General features: G+C 35.6%; 3 protein-coding genes across 6 annotated transcripts; 2 read left to right on the top strand and 1 right to left on the bottom strand.

The window, feature by feature from the left end:
* The first annotated feature begins 367 nt into the window (after positions 1 to 367).
* cltb (clathrin, light chain B) lies at positions 368 to 7412 on the top strand. Of its 4 annotated transcripts, XM_079891987.1 has the most exons (7): positions 368 to 491; positions 594 to 843; positions 1972 to 2021; positions 2153 to 2270; positions 3341 to 3452; positions 4792 to 4845; positions 6036 to 7412. In XM_079891987.1, exons 2-7 carry the CDS (start codon positions 654 to 656, stop codon positions 6205 to 6207), a joined length of 696 nt encoding a protein of 231 aa, XP_079748113.1. In that variant the 5' UTR covers positions 368 to 491; positions 594 to 653; the 3' UTR covers positions 6208 to 7412. The 4 variants fall into 4 exon arrangements, with proteins under 4 accessions (XP_079748113.1, XP_079748114.1, XP_079748115.1 ...); XM_079891989.1 differs by lacking the exon at positions 4792 to 4845 and having other exon boundaries at positions 376 to 491; XM_079891986.1 differs by having other exon boundaries at positions 401 to 843.
* higd2a (HIG1 hypoxia inducible domain family, member 2A) lies at positions 6709 to 12687 on the bottom strand. The gene is made up of 2 exons (XM_079891990.1): positions 12465 to 12687; positions 6709 to 8313 (listed from the first exon to the last, which is right to left on the bottom strand). The coding sequence occupies exons 1-2, from the start codon at positions 12646 to 12648 to the stop codon at positions 8147 to 8149; spliced, it is 351 nt and encodes a 116-aa protein (XP_079748116.1). The 5' UTR covers positions 12649 to 12687; the 3' UTR covers positions 6709 to 8146.
* Positions 12688 to 13968: 1281 nt separating this feature from the next.
* faf2 (Fas associated factor family member 2) lies at positions 13969 to 20313 on the top strand. The gene is made up of 11 exons (XM_079892633.1): positions 13969 to 14076; positions 14973 to 15041; positions 15151 to 15285; positions 15534 to 15610; positions 15716 to 15854; positions 16014 to 16099; positions 16191 to 16282; positions 16801 to 16978; positions 17114 to 17285; positions 18727 to 18870; positions 19104 to 20313. The coding sequence occupies exons 1-11, from the start codon at positions 14014 to 14016 to the stop codon at positions 19284 to 19286; spliced, it is 1338 nt and encodes a 445-aa protein (XP_079748759.1). The 5' UTR covers positions 13969 to 14013; the 3' UTR covers positions 19287 to 20313.
* The last annotated feature ends 1441 nt before the right edge of the window (positions 20314 to 21754 follow it).

Here is a 21754-nt window from a genome sequence, read left to right as displayed (position 1 = left end):
TGTGTATAATACAGAAAACTATGTTCAACATAGGTCAATCTATACTGTTCTTGACTTTACTACATTTTCAGGTACTTCATTGAGGTGTAGGAAAATCTCAAGATCATGAAACTTTAGAACTTTAGAGGACTGTTCCGGCATAAATACATCCAAATTTCAACCTAGCTTGCTGGAAATTGTCTTCAAGAAAGTCTCAAAAAGTCAAAGCATGTGCTGCTTAAAAAAAACCTGAAAGCTCAGCATTGCAATTCGTCAAGTTTTCCAAATATGCTAAACAAAAAATAACCAAAATCATTATGATCAACGGAACGGCGCGAGTACCTATAGCTTGCTGTAGGGTTGCTGTGCGTACTCTCTCCACTAGATGGAGACACAACACCACAATCAACTGTGTGTTCAACATTGTTCCTGTCATTTTTGTTCCTGTCAACACTCCCAACAACCAGAGCTGCGCGTCATTCAACTCATAGCCAACCTGCTGCCATTAAAAAGTAAAAATTACTTTATATACTTTTTATATACAAATCTGTCTTCGTTTGACCTTTAACAACCACGTTTATTGTTCCTTTCAAACACTACCAACTCGCTCGAAGAACAAAACAGCTGGAGGGTTTTAGTGCAGCTTTACGGAAACTGGTGTTACTTTGTTAAACATGGCTGACGACTTTGGGTTTGTCGCCTCCGACAACGGCGTTCATGCAGAAGAAGACCCGGCCGCGGCGTTTCTGGCCCAGCAGGAGAATGAGATCGCCGTGATCGAGAACGACAGCGCCGGCTTCGGCTTCGGTGCGATGGAGGACGACGACGGACCTCCGCCCGCGGACACGTACACGTTCATCGGAGGTGTGTGTGTCACGCCGGCCTGTTTGCTTTTGCTTAATCAAATGAATATTCAAGTTTATTTATTTATTTATTTAACGTTACTGTAAAAACTAATGTAAAAATATACTACAGTATCCTTAGTACATAAGTACTAGTGGTACCCTGTTTTTGGACATCTACCGTGGTATTCTTAAAAGTACCGTGAAGTGCCTTACAATACCATGGTACCATGGTTTTTGACCATCCCTTACTAAATGTACAGAAATTCTTGTACCTTGGTATTTACAGGTACTTGCTTTTAAGAATCCCATAGTACATGTCCAAAAAAGTATGGTTACGCCTTATTTTAGGTGTCTTTGTTACACTGTTATTATACATGTAAGTACTGAGTAATATTAAGTAACAACATGTACTTACTATATGGTTAGGGTTAGGGTTTGGTTTAGTTGCATGTAATTATGCATAATTAATAGTTACTATAGTAACTGTATGTAACATATGATATTACATTATATACCAGTACTATAGAAGTACCATGGTATTACCACTGGATACCCCCACTGTACCATAGTACTGCCGCAGTACTTTTTAGTAAAGCATTGCAAATAAATTAAATGAATTATAGCAAAAAACAACCAAGATTACAAAATCATTACACTGTACTTGTTGATTGCTAGAATTAATCGTCATTACAATACATATAGCAAAAATATAGCAAAGGTGCTCTGAATCTAATCTACTTCATCATCAACAACCATGAAGACTCTGATATATAATTGAATGGTTTACTGTGTAACTGAACTAAAAACTAATTTTACAAATTTTCTAGTCAATGTTTTTTAGTAGTCTAGCATCACATCATCAGCTTTAATGCTGGAGTTAAAGTCACACCTGTACCTTTCAGGGTAAGACAAGCAAGCAAACCACTGGAAAAGCACACTAGTAAAAGCAATTGAGTATAATAAAAGAGAACAGCCCAGCCCATGCTGACTAGATCCAGAAATTGTGAGAGAGGACTTTTACGTACTCAGAGTCCAACAAGGTGTGCTGCATTCCGGTGATGCCTGTAATGTTTCCATGAATCAACACAGTGTAGAAACTGTTGCCTAACAAGTGCTGAAACACGCTGTTTCTTCTATTTAAATGCAGGTGATTTTGGAGAAGCACCAGCTACTGCTGTAAACGGAGATATGTTTCAGGTGAGTGTGGTTAAAAAACAACTAATATTGTCACATTAAATGTTCTTGTTTGTTATTATGTACTACAACACAATTGCCAGTTGTGCCAGGAAAGGACGTTGTTAACATTACATCATCATTTGTAACATTAGGACGCCAACGGCACAACTGATGGCTACTCAGCCATTGCTCAGGTCGACATGCAGAGACAAGAACCTGAAAGTCTGCGCCAATGGAGGGAGGAACAAAAGTCTCGGCTGGAGGAATTAGGTATTGAATTATTTCCTGTAGAATTAGAAATAACCGTCAATAAGAATGTGTTTGTGTGTTACTAACTGGATAGCCTGCCAAGTTCAATTAAGACAATTATTTGGCATGTCATGATATGAGATGCTGGAAATTTAACTTAAGCTTGGTTTAAGTTTTTTTAATATATGCTCGGTTTCACAGACAAGCCTTAAGCCTAGTCCCAGACTAAAATGCATGTTTGAGCTGTTTTAATTGAAAGCAACTTGCACTGACATATCTTAAAACAAGTCAGTACCGTTGTTTTTCCTCAAGATGCACACCAGTAATGCTTTTTTCTAAGACACGTTACTTAAATGTCCTAATTAAAGGCTTACTCCTGGCTTAATCTAAGCCCTGTCTGTGAAACCAGGCCTTAAAATCAGTTAGTTAATAGTACTTTTGACAAATATGTCTATTCCAGTTTTTTTCCACATAAGACTGGTCCATTCTTACGGTGGCCAGCATGTTTAGATCACATGACCAGCTGAATACTAAGCACTTCATCCCTGAAACCCCTTTATTATTCCACGGAATAAAAAATAAAAACGGTAATTGCGACTTTTTATCTCACAATTCTGAATCAGAATTAGAAGAAATAAACTTGCAATTGCAAGATATCTCAGAATCGTAAGATATAAACTTGCAGTTGTGAATTATAAAGCCAGAATTGTGAGATATAAACTTTTAAAGTTTTTATTTTTTCATTCCATGGTGGAAACAAGTTTCCATGATTATCAGATATTTTCGGTTGTAAAATAAATGAATCATGAGTGACAAAACCTAATAGGGTATTTCTAACAATAGCAGTAATCAAAAAGTTTCACTTTTAAGTTATGTTACATCCACATAATAGGTACCAGTTTGTAATACTGGCCAGCAAAACATAGTTAGAAACTTGATAAATGCTTTTATTTAAGCAGCAGATTCATTTTTCAAGGAATTTGTATTTTAAAAACATAAACAGGCAGCCAAACGTATTATTATCTTGCAAACAAAGACAAATGAAATAAGCAGCTTTGTATATGAACTTTCTCTTGGTTTCCGATGTGCAGATTCCGCCTCTAAAGCAGCCGAGGCTGTGTGGAGGGACAAGGCCCGGAAAGAACTGGAGGACTGGCATGTACACCAGAATGAACAGATGGAGAAAAATAAAGCCAACAACAAGTATTTCACCCTAACATCTTTAATATATGTTTTTGTTAGTGAAAATTAGGATGCAAACGGTTGTGAACCACCAGTCCATACAAGAAAACACTTGAAATGAAGAATGTCTTATAAAATGATTGCTAGAACTGAGTTTTATTGTTATTTACTATTGTCAGTATTATTTTACTTGATTTAAAGACATTTTATTTTTTAATATGAATTCTATGTTTTAGAGGAGCTTTCATTTTACTCATACTCAAAAGTAAACGTAATTAATTGTGAGTCTTACTGCTGGCTTTTAATGTCAGCAACCTCTCACACCTCTTAACAGACTTTTGCATGGTATCTGATTCCCTTTGTTTTACTGTAGTTTTGCCATGTGTACAGAGAAGACTGTTCATAAAGTTGTCTGCGTGCTTTTTATTATTGATAGAAATGACATGAACTTTGACTTATGCCAGGGATGGGCAACGTCGGCCCTTGAGTGCCGCTGTCCTGCAGAGTTAAGCTCCAGCCATAATCAAACACACCTGAACAAGCTAATCAATGTCTGGGCTGTGTCTGTGAATAGTGAATACCCTCATTCACTATTCCATACATTACTCCACTAATATAGTTCACTTGAGAGGGTGTGAATTCAGACACTGAGTGCGCCGGAAGGGCTGCCGCTGTTACATAGTTTGTGCTTGCTGTTTAATAATTATTTGAAATCAGCAACCTGGCAGCTCCAGTAGTAAGATGAAAAAATGTATCTTGAACTCTGTCATGGAAACTAACATGTGTAAACCATATTTGAACATTTTTATAATCAATTAAAAAGGGGTTTATACCTGTATGATATTACATACTGTATGACAGCCTTTTTTTGAGCAGGGTTGGAGCTAAACTCAGCAGGACAGCAGCAATCATATTACAATTTTTGATTTGCCGTACCATCCCTTTCATTCACGTTACAATATTGTGTGTTTGTAAACTAATAGCAGAGAGAGAAACAAAGGCACGTCAAGTAAAATAATCAATAAAGGAATATTCCGGGTTCAATGAGGGCTAAGCTTTAAGAAAATGTAGACCTGTTCCTTAGAAGCAAAAATCTTATTTGCAGTAATGCACTTACAATTTGTGCTGAGGGGATGATCAAACTTTGTCTTTGTTAATGAACAGCAAACCGCACCACATATGCTGTTGATTAATATGAACTTTTATCTTCAGTCTTCTTAGTATCACGAAAAAGGATTTGATGCACTTTAACACTTCTGTTGATGTTCTTCTTATGTATCCCTCTCTCCCTATTTTTCTCTTCCTCTCCTTTATCTTGTTTTCATTTCCTCTTTTGCTTTCCTGCCTGTTTGTGCACTAGGATCGCTGATAAGGCTTTCTACAAACAGCCCAACTCTGATGCCATAGGTTTTGTGTATGTTTAATGCAAATCAGTGAAATAACATAAATGCACAGTTCCTTGCTTGCATCACATGAACAAAGATACGACACTGCCGTTCAAAAGTTCGGGGTCATTGAGGATTTGTAATGTTTTTGAAAGAAGGCTCTTCTGCTCACCAATGCTGCATTTTATCAAAAATACAGTAAAAACTGAAATTATTATTACGCATTTAAATAACTGTTTTTTATTTGAATATATTTTAAAATGTAATTTATTCCTGTGATTTTCAGCATCATTACTCACATCATTACTTTCAGAAATCATTCTAATATGCTGATTTAGTGCTCAAAAAACATTTATTATTATTATCAATGTTGAAAACAGTTGTGCTGCTTAATATTTTTGTGGAAACTGTGATGCATTTCTTTCGGGATTTTTTGATAAATAGTAAGTTAAAAAAAAAAAAGCATTTATTTGAAATAGAAATCTTTTGTCCCATTATAAATGTCTTTACTGTCACTTTTGATCAATATAGTGTGCCCTTGCTGAATACAATTTCTATAATTTCTTTCAAAACAAATCTTACCTACCCCAAACTTTTGAATGATAATCACATTCATGCTTTGTTTCTCGTTTCATTTAGAGATCTGATTAATTTGTTCAACCAATATTTGACAGATATTCATGTTTTTTTAGTTTTTTTAATAGGTTTAAAAGTTTCCCCTTTCATTCTCAATTGAGAAACAGAAGTTTAGGCAAAACAGCTGGATATACTCATAACAAATATCTTCTGATTGGCTGTGATTGTCACATTGTGTGACTTTCACATTCAGTGTGACCATAGACTGTAAAAAAAAGTCATGGTTCAGACATGGTTAGGACAGAAAATAATTACAATAGGTGATCGGACATAGAAAATAATGTTGGTCGATCTCTCATTTCTTTTGGGCTCGGTTTCACAGACAGGGCTTAGACCATAGTTCAATTAGGGAGTTTACGTGGCTTTCATAAAAGTGCCTTAGAAGAAAACATTACTAGTGTGCATCTTGAGACAAAACAATGGCACTGACATATTTTAAGATAAGTCAGTACAAGTAGCTTTCAGATTTCAAATATGTATTTTAGTCTGGGACTAGGCTTAAGCCTTGTCTGTGAAACAGGGTTGATGTCGAGGCATGACATGACCTCTGGTGCTCATGATTCTCTCCTGTCTGTTCTTCTAGAGCATCAGAGGAGGCCTTCCTCAAGGAGTGTGATGATGACAGTCCTGGAACAGAATGGGAGAAAGTGGCCCGTCTATGCGACTTCAACCCCAAGACCAGCCGCATGACTAAAGACGTGTCTCGGATGCGCTCCGTTCTTATTTCTCTAAAACAGACGCCTCTGGTTCGCTAACATAACTCCCTCTTGTATTTCCTAGGCTTTCTTTTCTTGTTCCCTCTTGCACTCTATTTTAGTGAGGCTGAACACTTAAACAGATTTAAGTTTTTATGTTTTAATGGGGTCATTGAATGTGTACACTTTACTGTATTTAAACTTCCTATTTATGTACCCTGGTGTTTTGCAATGGCAGAGGATTTCAGCTATTCCGTAAGTTGTGGTCAAACGAATTCATGGTTTCTCTCTTAATCCCCATGGCCATGAAAGGCAGCAGTTCTATCTGAATGCCAAAAGTTTGGTGGTGCATCTTACAAGTTTCTTTGTGATTGTTGTGACATTTGCAGTGCCTACAAACCATTAGACAGCATGAATTCACTGGAACCAAAAGTGTCTTTGTTGCCTTGTTACAAAGGAAATAGAAGTATTTGTTTACATTCTATACTTGGATACAGTTTAGTTACCATCTCTCACCCTATGTAGTATTTTTTTGTCATTTATCTGTCTTCATAAGTTGAATGCTGTGGTGTAATCAGTATCTGGGTTTGGCATCATCTGCTTTTTTGTATTTCTGTTCACTGCCAAGAGGGACGTTATATTTCTGAGCTTGCTAAGGTTATTGACCCATTATTATTTTCACATTACCACTTTTCAATATTCAAATAATTATTAGTTACGAGCAGTTTTTAATTTCCCATGCATGTTGCTCATAACAGCTTCTTAATTACTTAAATTAACAGAATATTTTTACAAATGAAGAAGTTACTGCACAGCAATCCTTCATTGCACATATAGTGCTTAATATTTTCCACTGTTACTACATTCATATGGGACTAATAATACAGTTTAAAGCATATACTTTGTCAAGTGTACAGTTCCTGATTCTCATTCTACAGCAATGAATCCTGTGCCTAAACCTTTTCTCACTGTGAGACTTACTATCTGTAGGCCTTTATCAGTCGAGTGTCTAAAAGCACTTGAAATAAAGCGTAGCACAGTGAAATAATGAAGATAGTTCTTTTACAAAAAATGCTGGAAGTTAAATAATACTGCTTTTTACAGTCCAGATGTTGACTTTGTTGTCCTGCTTGTTACTTAATGGCAGGTGTATAAATGCTAGTTTGTTTGTACAAGTTAGGAGGCCTTGTTTCCATTGAAAACTGAATTTTGGTTGGAAATGTATTTGCATATTACAACTAACAAAGATTAATAGCCAAAGAAAACGATCTGTATGTTTTTTGACTAAGTGAAGCAATCTAGTAATTTGTCATTTAAAATTGGTTAAATTTCTTTTTTCTCCCTTTTCTAGATCTCTTAGCCCTCACCCTGACTCCAAATAAATGTGTGCATCAATGCAGAACATGCAATAATTGTGTATTCAATAACACGTTCAATACATAAATAAAATTAATTCAATAAAAAACTTCTGAATTCACACGTTCATTGTAACTTTTCTAAACAAGTAAGTCTTACATTTATTACACGTGGAGAGTTTAGATATCAAGAATCCCCATTTTCTTTGATTACTCTGCAGCTTGACTAGTCTACATACATATACATAATAGAAAACTGAGGTAAGCAATGTAATGTTTCAAGAAATGGTCATCAACATGGAAAAACAGGTACTATGCCTGTCAACCAGACGCTTTACCCACAAAACAGTGGCTACTGTGACACTCTTTAAATTAAATACTGGGTATTAAATGAGTGTATAAGTGTGGCAGTTTGATACACTTTTATAAATAGTGCCACTTGTCGATCTATAATATGAGATCTTACACTGGGCTTATTTTGATTTTGCCCAGTGGGAAAACTTCAGGTCTGAAGGGGTTAAAGAAAATAAAAATGCTAACAATTGGCATTTAATGTTCAGATCACTCCACATTCATATCACATTTCACCCATCGACCATATAAGGCGCTTGTCAATGTGGTCAAACAGGGTCTCTGTCTTCTCTTCAGGGCTTGGGTTTCAGTGCTGTCACAGCCACACCCACTATAATAGCAACGACCGTGAAGCCTTGGGCGAAGATACGGGCTCTCATTAGCAGTTGGGACTGTCGGGTCTTGCCCCGTCTGAAGGCGCTGAGGCCATAGATCAATGCTCCGGCTGTTCCCAAACAACCTGAGGAGGAAGACCACAGAAAAATTGAAGCTATTCCATTTGATTGTATATAACATAAAATAAGAATAATTACCATGCAATACACATTTAATGCCAAATTTGTTTATACTATCATCCATTTCTGTTTTCTTTAGCTTGTATTTTGAGTAGCCTCCAGCTGGACAGCTGCATAGGTCACATTCAAACCCCACAGCTGGAGAGAAGGGTGTGTTTAGTGGAAAATCTACCATGCCCTGGGATTCTCGTTGATGTTTACAACTTCACTCAGCCAGAGATCAGCGGATACAAAGAAAATAATGTGATTTAAAGATTTCAAGGATCACTTACTCCCAGCCAAAAGTACTATATACGGTACAATTTGGGGTCCCATTGAAAATGATCAAAGCTTCCACAAAAACAAAGTAGCTAACTGTTTTCAACACTGATATTGATAATATGAAATATTTCTCAAGCCCCAAATCAGCATATTATAGGGTCATTCCCTGTCTGTCAACTCAACCAGAGGTCCCCGCCTCAAATTTTTGATTCTGTTAATATTTTTTCAGTGCAAAAACGAACATAAATAGTGATGAAAGCCAAATATTAAATGTCACACAGGTGTATATTTACTGTGTAATCCACTATTTTGTAGAGAGGGGTCCAAATGACAATTTTTGATTTGGAGCCAATTTACAGGGGTGTAAAAATGACTTTAGAAAGATGACAGCATCATTATTTTATTTTTACACAGAGATTGGTTGGTCTATTAGTAAAATATGTTGACTTTAGCAATCTTTGTTTCATTATATGCCAACGGTGACAGTTCAAAAATGGCAAAAAGCACTTCTTGTGGGTTTTTTTTGCCACACGTTTACATGCCTGTAACTCAAGAAGTATTAAAGATATCTGAATATCCTTTTAGATTCTGGTTCTTAAACTTTTCTTTTGGTATCTTCATCTGAAAGCCCCTCGATGGTTCAATCCCAGAGATATGGACATGTTAATGTGGCTCCATGAGTAAATTGGTAAATAAATTGTACACATTTTCAGTGGTCAAAAACCAAACGTGGGTCACTTTGAATACAACTGATACCTTTTTTCTTTTAAAGAGGAATATATAAAGAACAATAATGTTAAAACTAGAAACATATCTATCTATATCTATTTAGAACATACCTGTCTGAGCCATAAATATGCTTTTTCTAAAGTTGTCATGCCTGTAACTCTAAAAGTATTCAAGATATCTTAATATCCTTCTAGATTCTCATTCTTAATTAACTTTTCTTTTGGAATCTTAATTTTTAAGGTCCTATAAAATTCAGTCCCACAAATATGGGGAACTCAAAGCAGCTCCATGCTCATATTGTTGAATTTTAAGCGTTTTCAATGGTCAAGAACCAAATTTAGGTAACTTTTTAAACAGCTGATGATTATTGTGTATAAGAATGCCTAAAGAACAAATAACACTGAAACTAGAAATGTATCTTGTTTCCAGTTATCAAAACAGTTGAATACAATACATCTCTCTGAGTCCCGAAAACAAAACAATTTCCGAAGTTTTCATGTCTTTATTTCTATGCTAAGATCATTTCTATACTATATAAGTTTACTAATACTTTAATTCGAGTATTAAAGATATTTTAATGTCATTTCTTGTAATGCTGATTCTTGTTCTTATGAAACTTTTCTTTTGGAATCTTAATTTTTAAAACCCTATATGGTTCAATCCCAGAGATATTGGGATGTCAATGCGATAACCAGTTACGATACTGCGTATTTGAACTCTTGGTAGCTTCAGAAGCTGTTAAAATGAACAAAATCCCATCTTCCAAATATCCCTAAAACTGATTCAAATATAGATATAAATACATGTTTGAGAGCAAGTTAATGTGCCCCAACCATTTTCAGTGGATTTTTGGTACTCAGAGAGTTATGTTTAATGCAATTCTTTTGATAGAGGGAAACAAGATACATTTCCAGTTTAAATTTCTAGTTTATTCTTCAGAAATTCCTCTTTTAATGCAATAAGTATCAGCTGTGTGCTAAGTGAAACACATTTTGTTTTGAACATGGAGCTGCTTTGAGATCCACATATGGGACTGAACTTTATAGGACCTTGAAAATGAAGATTTCAAAAGGAAAGTTTAGTAAGAATGAGAATCTAGAAGGATTTTAAGATATCTTTTAGAGTTACAAGCATGACAAAGTTGGAAAAGGAATATTTTTGGCTCTCACACAGACAGGTATGTTCTATGCAATTGTGTTGATAGAAAAACACGATACACATTTCTAGTTTCAACATTATTTGTTCTTCAGATATTCCTCTTTAAAAGAAAAAATATGTATGCAAAGTGACCCACATTTGGTTTTTGCCCACTGAAAATGTTTACAATTTACTCATGGAGCCACATTAACATGTCCATATCTCTGGGATTGAACCATTGAGGGGCTTTAAAAGGAAGATACCAAAAGAAAAGTTTAAGAACCAGAATCTAAAAGGATATTCAGATATCTTTAATACTTCTTGAGTTACAGGCATGTAAACGTGTGGCAAAAAAAACCCACAAGAAGTGCTTTTTGCCATTTTTGAACTGTCACCGTTGGCATATAATGAAACAAAGATTGCTAAAGTCAACATATTTTACTAATAGACCAACCAATCTCTGTGTAAAAATAAAATAATGATGCTGTCATCTTTCGAAAGTCATTTTACACCCCTGTAAATTGGCTTCAAATCTCAGGTGAAAATTGTAATTTTGACCCCTCTCTACAAAATAGTGGATTGCACAGTAAATATACATCTGTGACATTTAATATTTTGGTTTTCATCACTATTTATGTTTGTCTTTCTACAGAAAAAATATGAACAAAATAAAACATTTGAGCTGGGGAAGTTTCTGAAATTTGGTTGATTTGATGGAATGATCCTATAAATAATTTCTGAAGGAATAAATTACATTGTAAAATATATGAATATAGCAAAAAGTTATTTTAAATGTAAAAAATATGTAATAATATAACAAATTAAAACTATATTTTTTAATCAAATAAATGCTGTCTTGGTGCACATAAAATGCTTTTTTCAGAAACATTAAAAAATCTTCACAACCCCAAGCTTTTGAACAATAGTATGTTTGGAAAATAATATATAATGTTACAACAGTCATTGTTAATACTAGAAAACTTTTTTAACTTGGTAGGCTATCTACCAGGTAGCCATCAAAAATAATATATACACATATATATATATATATATTTTAGGGCTGTCAAACGATTAATCGCATCCAAAATAAAAGTTTGTGTTTACATAATTTATGTCTGTGTATGGACTGGAGTATAATTATTTTCTATATATAAATACACACACATGCATATATATATTTAAGAAAATGTGTTATTTACATATAAAATATTTATATATAATATAAATATATATACACAGTATATACATGCAAATATTTCTTAAATATATACATGCATGTGTGTGTATTTATATATAGAAAATAATTATACACCGTACACACACATGTATTATGTAAAAACAAACTTTTATTTTGGATGCAATTAATCGCGATTAATCGTTTGACAGCCCTATATATATATATATATAAGAAATACGTTGTTGTTGTTATTATTATTATTATTATTATTATTATTATTATTATTAACTCAAACATTCAGCCTTGGTCTCAAACATTCAGCCTTGACCAAGCTTCAACACCAACAAAGCCAACAATGCCCCTGTTTTTGTTTATTGTATTTTATCCTGGTTATCCTTTTATTCTGGCTTTGACAAAGCAAAGAATTTGCACAGCAGCACTTCCATAACACAGAAGAGGGAACTCTGTTTAAAATGCTGGTGTTACTTTGACGGGGAGATGAAAGTCAAACTATGAGTGCAAAAGTTAAATGTCAGCTGTATGGTAGAACCCCTGTAGAGTGATTCAGAATATGCCATATCATGCCAAAGATCACCTTGAATGCATGACAAGAGACGTTTCCATGCTGTGGCATTGCATGTATACATTAAGCCCATTCAAAACTCTTTGCATTTTATGTTTAACGGTGTTTAACTGTTGGTAAACAAGATCATATGAAGCTCTATGGTGGTTGTATCATATAATGTATGTTGTGCTGCTTGTGTAAGTCTGTCACTGCTTTATGTAACTCACCTATAGGAACGAAGGGATTCTCTTTCGTCTTCCTGATGAATTTGTCTTTAAAGTTCTCTTCCCTCGCCCTGGACAGCGGGGTGAATCCCTCGATGACCGGAGGCTGAGACAAATCAAACACGACCGGTGGAGAAGCTGTTTTGTTCGGTTGATCTTGGCCAACCGGGGTCGTAGCAGTTGCCATGATTAGACAGGAAGTGGAATAAACACGGCGTTTCCGCCAGCTGTGTATCACATGACACATGAAGAAATTTGCAATAAAATATTCCTTAATTATATTAATATATGAATTCATTAAAACAACAAATTCAAAACACTCTTACATATTCAAATGCGTTTGTTAAATTGTCCGAGTTGAAGAGTGTGCGATAAGAAGTGCAATAACAAAGTAATAGGAAAGCAAATTATTCCACGATTTCAACACACCAGCAAAAGTTCATTTTTTTTGATAATGAAACATTTAGAAACAAATACTGTTATTGTCTTAAATGGCCAATTAAACGAAGGACATTCAGTTTAAAATCATCAATGATTGTTATACTGGTGCTGACATTTTATGGAAAAGATTCAGTTTTGAAGTAGAATTTTGTGGATTCTGCTTAGAAGAGCATATCATTTAACTTTATTTTATTTATTTATTTATTTATTTTTCTAGCCCGGTCACATTGCAGTTCTGACAGGATCTTTACAGCTGGCTAAATATTGGTAGGCCTACTGAAATTCCTTCTCTTAAATTATTTAAGGTTTTGGTTTATGGTCTCTCAAAAAAAGATGACACTGATGTTATTAGTATTACTATGGGTAAATATCATATACATAAAAGCAAGTGGAATAACAGTAAACCTTCTTTAACTTATTTAAAAAATGAATGTAAGAATTAGCCTATCATCCATAAAATAGTCTACTTATCCAAAAATAATCAAATCCCTTAGTGAATTCTTGTATAAAGTCATGTATGAGTCTCTTTCCTTCTAAGATTTTACATGCTTCAATTTTATTTGTTTGTTTGTTTATTTTTATTTGTTTACTTATTTTTCCTTGCAACCCACCTTAAGTGTCTGAAGATTATGCTTTTGTTTATTGTACCGAATATGTTATTGTTTCTTTTATACACATGAATCTGCTTATATTCACAAAACGATACGAATGGAGACTTAATTAGCCTACATGCATATTTGTTCTATCTATCTATCTATCTATCTATCTATCTATCTATCTATCTATCTATCTATCTATCTATCTATCTATCTATCTATCTATCTATCTATCTATCTATCTATCTATCTATCTATCTATCTATCTATCTATTTTAAATAGATTAATTATGATTACTAGCTGCACTATTTTTTTAATTGTTCAAATAAAAATAAAGAACACTGTTTATTGTACACTGTTCTTGGTGAAAACAATAAAACAAACCATGCGCCACACGACTCCTGCGCAGCAGGTGGCGCAAAAAAGAAAGAGTTGTTTGTGCAACGTTTAACGTATTCGTCATGTCAGCACGCTTTATACGTCATCACGTTTTATTAGGGCTCGGCGAGGTAAGATGGCGGCGCCAGAAGAACAGGAATTATCTCAGGCTCAAACTGAAAAACTCCTCCAGTTTCAGGTACCAATGACTTTGTCTTGTTAACACGTATTGATTGAATATTTTATACGCTAAAGTATCAGAAAAATAGTGTTCGTGGTATCCAGCTCAGCCGCTTTAAGTATAAATGACCAGTCAGCGAGCTAACTCCCATTAAGATCGTTAGTTTTTACTCAACCGAGACCAGCTTCAGTGCACCTAATAAATACAGAATTAATCTGAATAATAACCTTTTTATTTGTGTCCACATAAAGATTTTCTCGTGTTTACAAGTGTCTTTTGTTTTAGTTGAAATGGCAGCTGTCAGTTAGGCAGCGAGTCATTTATTGTGTATCAAAACCTAGAGAGCTACCTAACTTACCTAGACAGTGGATTTGATCAAAGTAAAGTCATTAAGCGAAATGGCCAAAATGTTGTCTAATTTGGCTGCAGTGTTTTTATTTTTATTCATAAATAAACAGAGGGAGAACCGGCAGTCGTACGGGTGCGTAAATATCAAAATGCTATCTAGATAGACAGCTCGCTAGGTTTCGAGACGCAGCCCTAATCTTCTCCCAGTCTGGCATTACTTAAACTTTTAACCTGCTGAATTTAAGGACGATTTTATTTGTCTTGTTTTAAACTGGTTGCAAGTTACCATCATTGGAGAAGTTTCCGTTACTTCTTCCACAACTAACGTTACTACTGAGTTCGAGTAATATAAAAGAAATACGCCCTTGAATAGTGACTGATCTCGAAAACACTCGCGTAATCTATATCGCTACCCAACTGTTTCATTCAGTAGCAGAACATTTGGCACACATTTTATAAACATGCCAGGCAACTGGATATTTATTTTCTATTTTATTGTGACAATACATTCCAGCTCTTTTTTTTAACCTAAAGACTTTTGTTTGCAAATGGCACATATTATTCAGGACCTGACAGGCTTGGAGTCAATGGACCAATGTCGGCGCACATTAGAACAACACAATTGGAACATTGAGGTGAGAGATGGTAAACCAGATGAATTGATCCTGTCATTTTAGTTTTGTTTATCATTTTGTATTAGGAACCATATAATTATGATTCATTGGGAATCTCTCTTTGTTGCAGGCTGCAGTACAAGACAGACTAAATGAGCAAGAAGGAGTTCCGAGTGTCTTCAACCCGCCACCCGCCAGACCGTTACAGGTCAACACCACAGACCACAGAGTGTATAGCTATATTGTCTCAAGACCACAGCCCAGAGTAAGAGGGTCTATTTGGTTTTCTTTTGTACTAATGTTTTCAAAAATGACACATGCCAAAAATACATTTGTACAGCTGTGGTAAATATAAAAATGTCAAGTGGTAATATGCTGGTTTCGGCCTGGTGTGACATACAGTTCAGGGTAATACCGTTTAACACATGAATATTTTGACAAAACAAGATGTCGCAACATGATATCTATACATATTAAACAAAGTGCTTATATAAACGTTTACTTTTTTTACAGGGCTTATTAGGATGGAGTTACTACTTGATAATGCTTCCCTTCAGGTTTACGTATTATACACTTCTGGATGTATTCAGGTATTAAAGCAATTAAACTTAGAAATGTTCACATAGACCTGTATTATATTACACTAATGCTACTAGTCTTTCCACTGATGTTTCTTCCTTTCCTAAATTTTTCAGGTTTGCCCTGAGATTCATTCGGCCAGATCCAAGGGGTCGTGTCACAGATCCTGTTGGAGATGTCATGTCCTTTATTCATAGTTTTGAGGAGAAATATGGTAGATCGCATCCTGTTTTCTACCAGGGAACATATAGTCAGGTATGTTGATGTATAACTGATGTATTTGGTCTTAATCTTGTAAGAATGTTAAGATATTTAACTTTTCAAATATTGACCTATTAATCAGGCAGACTGAAATGACTTGCATGAAGTAAATAAAAAAAAGTGTATCAAATTAACTTTTTTTTTTTTTTCTAGGCTCTGAATGATGCCAAGCGAGAACTTCGCTACTTGTTAGTTTATCTTCATGGAGATGATCACCAGGACACAGATGAGTTCTGCCGGTAGGTTGAAAGTTATGATGTTTATTCATGTGTTACATCTGGTGAGCTTCTGATTTCATAACTAGAGCTCCTGTCTGTCTGTCTCTCTCAGAGCCACATTATGTTCAGAAGAGGTACTGACCTTCATTAACACGAGGATGCTGTTTTGGGCATGTTCCACCAGCAAGCCGGAGGGTTACCGAGGTAACCAACTTCACTTCCACATCTCTGATTAATCTCTTTCTGAAAATTGTTATGGTGTCATCATAAGGGGCTTTCGCACCGGAGGAACCTTTTCAGTCCCTAGACTATTGGGGGAAGTTCCTGGATTTTGGTGTGTTCGCACCGCAGGAACTAGGAATGATTTTAATTCTAGGAACTCCTTTTGGAGGAACTAATTTAGCTCCTGCTTCAGAGTAGGGTCTAAGCCAGCACTATAGGAACTATCTGTGACTTTAGTGTACGCTGATTGGCCGAACGCACACTAAACACCAGCACCCACCATTTTTTAAAAAGCTGTGTACTCTGGCGTTCTCAGTCACAACAACAAGCACAGCTTACGTCACTTCAGAGTTCCTACTTGCAACCAGGAATATGTTCCTAAGGAACCATTAGTTCTCGGGCAACCACCCTGGTGGCTAGTTCCTAGAACTACCTGGTGTGAAAGCCCCTATTATCTCACGAGATGTGGTTTGAGCTTGTTTCCTGTGTTGTGTGTTCAGTCTCTCAGGCCCTTCGTGAGAACACCTATCCCTTCCTGGCTATGATAATGCTGAAGGACCGCAAAATGACAGTTGTTGGGAGACTGGAGGGGCTGATCCAACCTGAGGATCTTATCAACCAGCTGAACTTCATCATGGAGGCAAACCAGACATATCTCATGTCAGAGCAACTAGAGAGGTAAGGTTACATACATAGTTGGCTTCCTGAAGAATTTAAAGTCTTGCACCTACACATGACCAACCAGGATATTTAATTGTAACAGATATTATTACCACACACACACACACAGAATTTTCTGTTTTGTAACTACAGGGAGGAGAGGAATCAGACGCAGGTACTGAGGCAACAGCAGGATGAAGCTTACCTGGCGTCCCTCCGTGCGGACCAGGAAAAAGACAGAAAGAAAAGAGAAGAACAAGAGCAGAAACGCCAAGAGGAGGAGAAGGCACGCCAGAGCATCCTCGCCGAGGAGAGGAGACTGAGAGTGAGTGATTTGCTATTATATAAAGAAAAATAAATTCTTTTAGAAATACATTTGTTGTCAATTGTTTAAATTAAGAAATTATAGGATACACCAAATAATTAAATCTTTTTTTAGGGTGCTTTCACACTAGCACTTTTAGTGCGCACCAAGGTTCTATTGACATCAGAGTTCGGTGCGTTTGGATGATGTTAATGCTCTTTTCTGAGCTCGGGTGAACTCGGCTCGCAAAACCATACAATGTCTGAATAAAAAAAGATTGTGTGGGGTACGGCTCATCTCAATCATACTAAATCGCGGAAGTGAACCGCTATTGATGTATGATTCAATAAAACTGTTCTCACTCACTTTCCTGACACACTGCAAGCAAAAAATATATACACATCACATTTCTGCTGGACTCCCGTGTTCTTTAGAACATTTCCAGTACATTAGAAGCAGATAGACGCAAGTGCCATTATGTGCTGAAAACAAAACCAAAACATAAAGTGAGGTGAGCAACGCTATGCATTTTGCTGCCTTCTGCGTTGTTACCTTGCAACAGGGGTAAACAGCTGCTGCTTTGATGTAATTGCACCGCGGTTCAGACCCAAATCAATGACGTGAAAAGCACCCTTAAATTGATCACGGTAAAATAACTAATCTGTCCATGGTAGGGCTGACTGTTGACTCAAATTTCACAATTTGATTCGATATAGATTCATTGGGGCTTATAAGATTCACAGTTATAATATTAAAGGTTAAAAGTAACTGATTTGTAGGCTACTTACATTCCACATAAGGAAGCTTTTATAATAACGGTATAATAATGGCTGACATAAAATCATTAAGGATTTATTCAAACATACATTAAATATTGAAGAACAGGTTAAGTAAAATTGCAATATAGTTCATATATTTAGTGAAATGCTCCTCTTTAGAGTTGATTTTTCTAGTCGACAAACAAGTTTTTGGACATTTAAATGGCTTTTCTGAGGTAAATGTAACATTACATGATATTGTTTACTAGCTGTTTTATTGAGTCTTTCTGCGGTTGAAACATTGATTGACCGATTGATTACATGTGAGATATGGATTTGGTAAATTGTACTGTATCTTTCAACATACCTTCTATTGTTAATTCATATTTATTTATTCATGCTGTGACTAGTAGTAAAGAGGAAGATCAAGATGATCACTTCACATGTGCGCCACAAGATAGATATTGGATTTTCATTGAGAATCGATTAAAATCAAGAATTTTTTTTTTTTTTTTTTTTTTTTTTTTTTTTTTAACCCAGCCCTAGTCCATGGATAAAGTTGCAATTCCAAAAACTTGTGAACAGTTACGTTTGTCTTTAACCTAAAGAGAAAAGCCTGCACATCATGAATAACTGTTCACGATGACTGTTTAGTCGGTTGACAAATTTCACTTAATGACTTCCTAATGATTGTCTAATGACAGACACTGGAAGAAGAGAAGGAGCGCAAGTCTGAGTGTCTTCCCCCTGAGCCGCCCTCGGACGACCCTGACAGTGTCAAAATAGTGTTCAAATTGCCCAACGACACTCGCGTGGAACGGAGATTCCTCTTCAGCCAGTCTTTGACGGTAAACACCCTTCAGATGCTCTTTTGCATCGCTTATATACACAGTGTTGAGAACCATAACAGCATGATATCAGCGTCTACAGCATCTGTGGTTGAAGAAAAGGAGAACAGGCTCATGAGACGCTTTTTGAAGTTGATGTTTTCATCAAAAGCTCAGTCTTTTTTGTATTACGTTATACCACCTAATATTTAAAAATTCATTTTGGGCTAAAACGTATTTTTTCCCCTTTTTAGGTAATACACGACTTCCTGTTTTCATTGAAAGAGACCCCTGAGAAATTCCAAATAGTAACGAATTTCCCACGCCGGGTCCTGCCTTGCCTGCCGACGGAAGAGCAGCCCAATCCCCCCACTCTGAAGGAAGCCGGTCTGAGCCGGTCAGAAGTCCTCTTTGTGCAGGACCTCACAGACGATTGACATTTAGCTAACCCTCTGCTCACGAGTCAAGTCCCGCCTCCCCTCCAGTTTGTTCTTCTGTTCGATGGCCTGGACGAGGGATCACTGAAATAAACCTTTTACTGAATTTAAAAAAAAAAAATAACCCATCCTTCCCTGCAGTGAAGTTTTGTTCTGTAAAATGAGTGCAAGGTGAACAGCCCTGTAAATATATGACTTAGATATTTAAGGACAAGCCTGGAAGCCACAACAGAGTTATCTTTTTCTTTCCTTTTTTTAATGCAAATCAAAGTCGACCATATAATGTATCTCATCTAACGACCAAAAGAGGGGTTGTCAGCAAAGGATCCGATGGGCTGCTTGTGGTTCAAGTGAGTTCGGATAAGAAAACTAAAGGCCACATCATTTCCATGTGGCTTTTGTCTGTATAGAGTTTAGTGCAAGTCTGCCCATAGTGTGCCTGTGGTAATTCATAGATGCCTATGTTGCCTGTCGTCCATCTGATGGGTCTGGTCATGTAAAGATGTCATTTTCCAATTCTAAATTAAACATTTTAAAATGTTGTTGTGGTTTGACTAACAATGTTCCGGTTCAAGCTTGTTCAACGTTAACGTTGCAGCCTGCTGCACAAACCTGAAGCCATGGCGATTTTAATATTTTTGTAGGCATGTGGAAATAAAATATGGTGCTGAATAATGGCTTAAAACATTCATTGTACGATTTTATAAAGTAATTGGAGAGGTAGTAACTCAGATTACCTTGTTTTATAGCAGTAAGTCTGTACTATTAGCGTGAATCTCACAAAGTTGGTCAAAAGATGGGTCACATTTAACCCCCAAATCAAAAAAAGAGTCCATTGAGACCATTAAGATTTTCTTTTTGCATTGTGACACTTTTAATTGTAGACATTTTCTCCATTAATCATTAATGCCTGTTCTATAGAAGTCATCCACTCAAAAAGGTAGTATAGGTGGTATTTCTTGTGCTGCCTTTATTCTGATTTGAATCAACAAATTATGTACAGACTGAAGATCACAGTAATGATGTGCTCAACATTGAGAATGTAAATTGCCCATGTCTCAATGCAAAAAAAACAAAAACAAAAAACAGGATGAACTGATATTTTAGCCAATACGATAATCAAATTCGTTTCATGTTATAGTGGTGGTTCTAAATCTATACTTTAATTTTTTATTTTATTTTTTGTATGCTAGAAGTGAATTTAGGCAACATTATAATGATACTATTGTAAAAATGTTGATTTTTAAATCTGCTATAGATACACATACTGTTTGAATTAAAAAAAGTGATTATAATATTAAAGAGATCTATGGGATGCTGGTTAGATAATAGAGTGCATGGAGCCATAACCAATACATTTAAGTCATTACTTGAGTATTAATCAAGAAAGTTTGTGTGTGTGTGAGAGTAACTTTAATAAAGGTAATTTTTCCAAGAATGAACAATCATTTTTATTCACCAGTGCACAGAAATTCACCAACAGCTGCTCTTGAAGGGATGCTCTCTTATATTAAAGGGTTAAATCTTTGCTAGATTAAAGAAAAAATGGGTGGAAACAATCACTGGCTAAAACAAGTTATTCAGCAGGTATTGACCCATCACCGATATAATGCCAATATATTGTGCTTCCCTAGGTCTAAATATTTATAGCGCCGAATAATGTTTTTCATGCATATTCCTTTTGATTCTATGGGCAAATATGACCAGGGCATTCTTTATGAGATTCACCTTTTAACTGTTTTGAGAGACAGAAACCCTCAGACAAGTAACTGAACCGCAACACATCTATATTGTGCAAAACGTTTAAAGCATTGATTACTTTAGTCAGTGTAGTATGAGTATACATCACACATTTATTAGTGAACAACCCTCTCCAATCAGCCACAATTAAAAAAAATATGATTGCACTACTCGGTAAAGCAGAACTAGCAACTTTCATTTAAAAAAAGTACAAATCTTAAAAATTTCAATCAGTATACAGATGTATTTATAATACACTATAACTAGTTATGTTAAATGCTACAAACAATGATTCCAATGGAATGAAAAAAATTATAGCATTAAGAACCATTTCCTATATATAATATATATATATATTTATATATATATTAGCTTTTTTATTTCATTTTTTTTTTATTGTTTTTTTCTTCCAAATACAAACATGGCAAAAATGAGGTAACTGTAAATGTGCAAGTACCAAAGCAAAATATCTTCCTAACACAGAACACATGCCCCTGGCCCTGTTGTTGGCTGGGTAGTCTGGAGTTCAGGCAATGACTGACCCCTAAAGGCCAGGAGGAGAATAGAACAGTAAACAATCCACTATCCCACCACAGCAAGAAATCATTGGTAAACAATCAGTGGCGTCTATGGAGCAATCAACAAATCACAAATCCTAAAGTATTTAGCTGCTTATTGGAACACAATTTTCCACCACACAAGCTGTGAGATTATTTATTAGTTGAATC

Source organism: Squalius cephalus (assembly GCF_949319135.1).
Source record: "Squalius cephalus genome assembly, chromosome: 14".
Lineage (NCBI taxonomy): Eukaryota > Metazoa > Chordata > Actinopteri > Cypriniformes > Leuciscidae > Squalius > Squalius cephalus.
The sequence above is the reverse complement of the archived record's forward strand: the minus strand, read 5'-3'. Positions and strand labels throughout refer to the sequence as shown.

Bases quoted from the DNA above. Each gene is read 5' to 3' on its own strand.
- higd2a (XM_079891990.1), bottom strand. From the start codon at position 12,648: ATGGCAACTGCTACGACCCCGGTTGGCCAAGATCAACCGAACAAAACA. The intron at 8,314-12,464 runs GTGAGTTACATA...CTTCCTCCTCAG, and splicing joins GAATCCCTTCGTTCCTATAG to GTTGTTTGGGAACAGCCGGA.
- cltb (XM_079891987.1), top strand. From the start codon at position 654: ATGGCTGACGACTTTGGGTTTGTCGCCTCCGACAACGGCGTTCATGCA. The intron at 844-1,971 runs GTGTGTGTGTCA...ATTTAAATGCAG, and splicing joins CACGTACACGTTCATCGGAG to GTGATTTTGGAGAAGCACCA. The intron at 4,846-6,035 runs GTATGTTTAATG...CTGTTCTTCTAG, and splicing joins TCTGATGCCATAGGTTTTGT to AGCATCAGAGGAGGCCTTCC.
- faf2 (XM_079892633.1), top strand. From the start codon at position 14,014: ATGGCGGCGCCAGAAGAACAGGAATTATCTCAGGCTCAAACTGAAAAA. The intron at 16,100-16,190 runs GTAGGTTGAAAG...TGTCTCTCTCAG, and splicing joins GACACAGATGAGTTCTGCCG to AGCCACATTATGTTCAGAAG. The intron at 17,286-18,726 runs GTGAGTGATTTG...GTCTAATGACAG, and splicing joins CCGAGGAGAGGAGACTGAGA to ACACTGGAAGAAGAGAAGGA.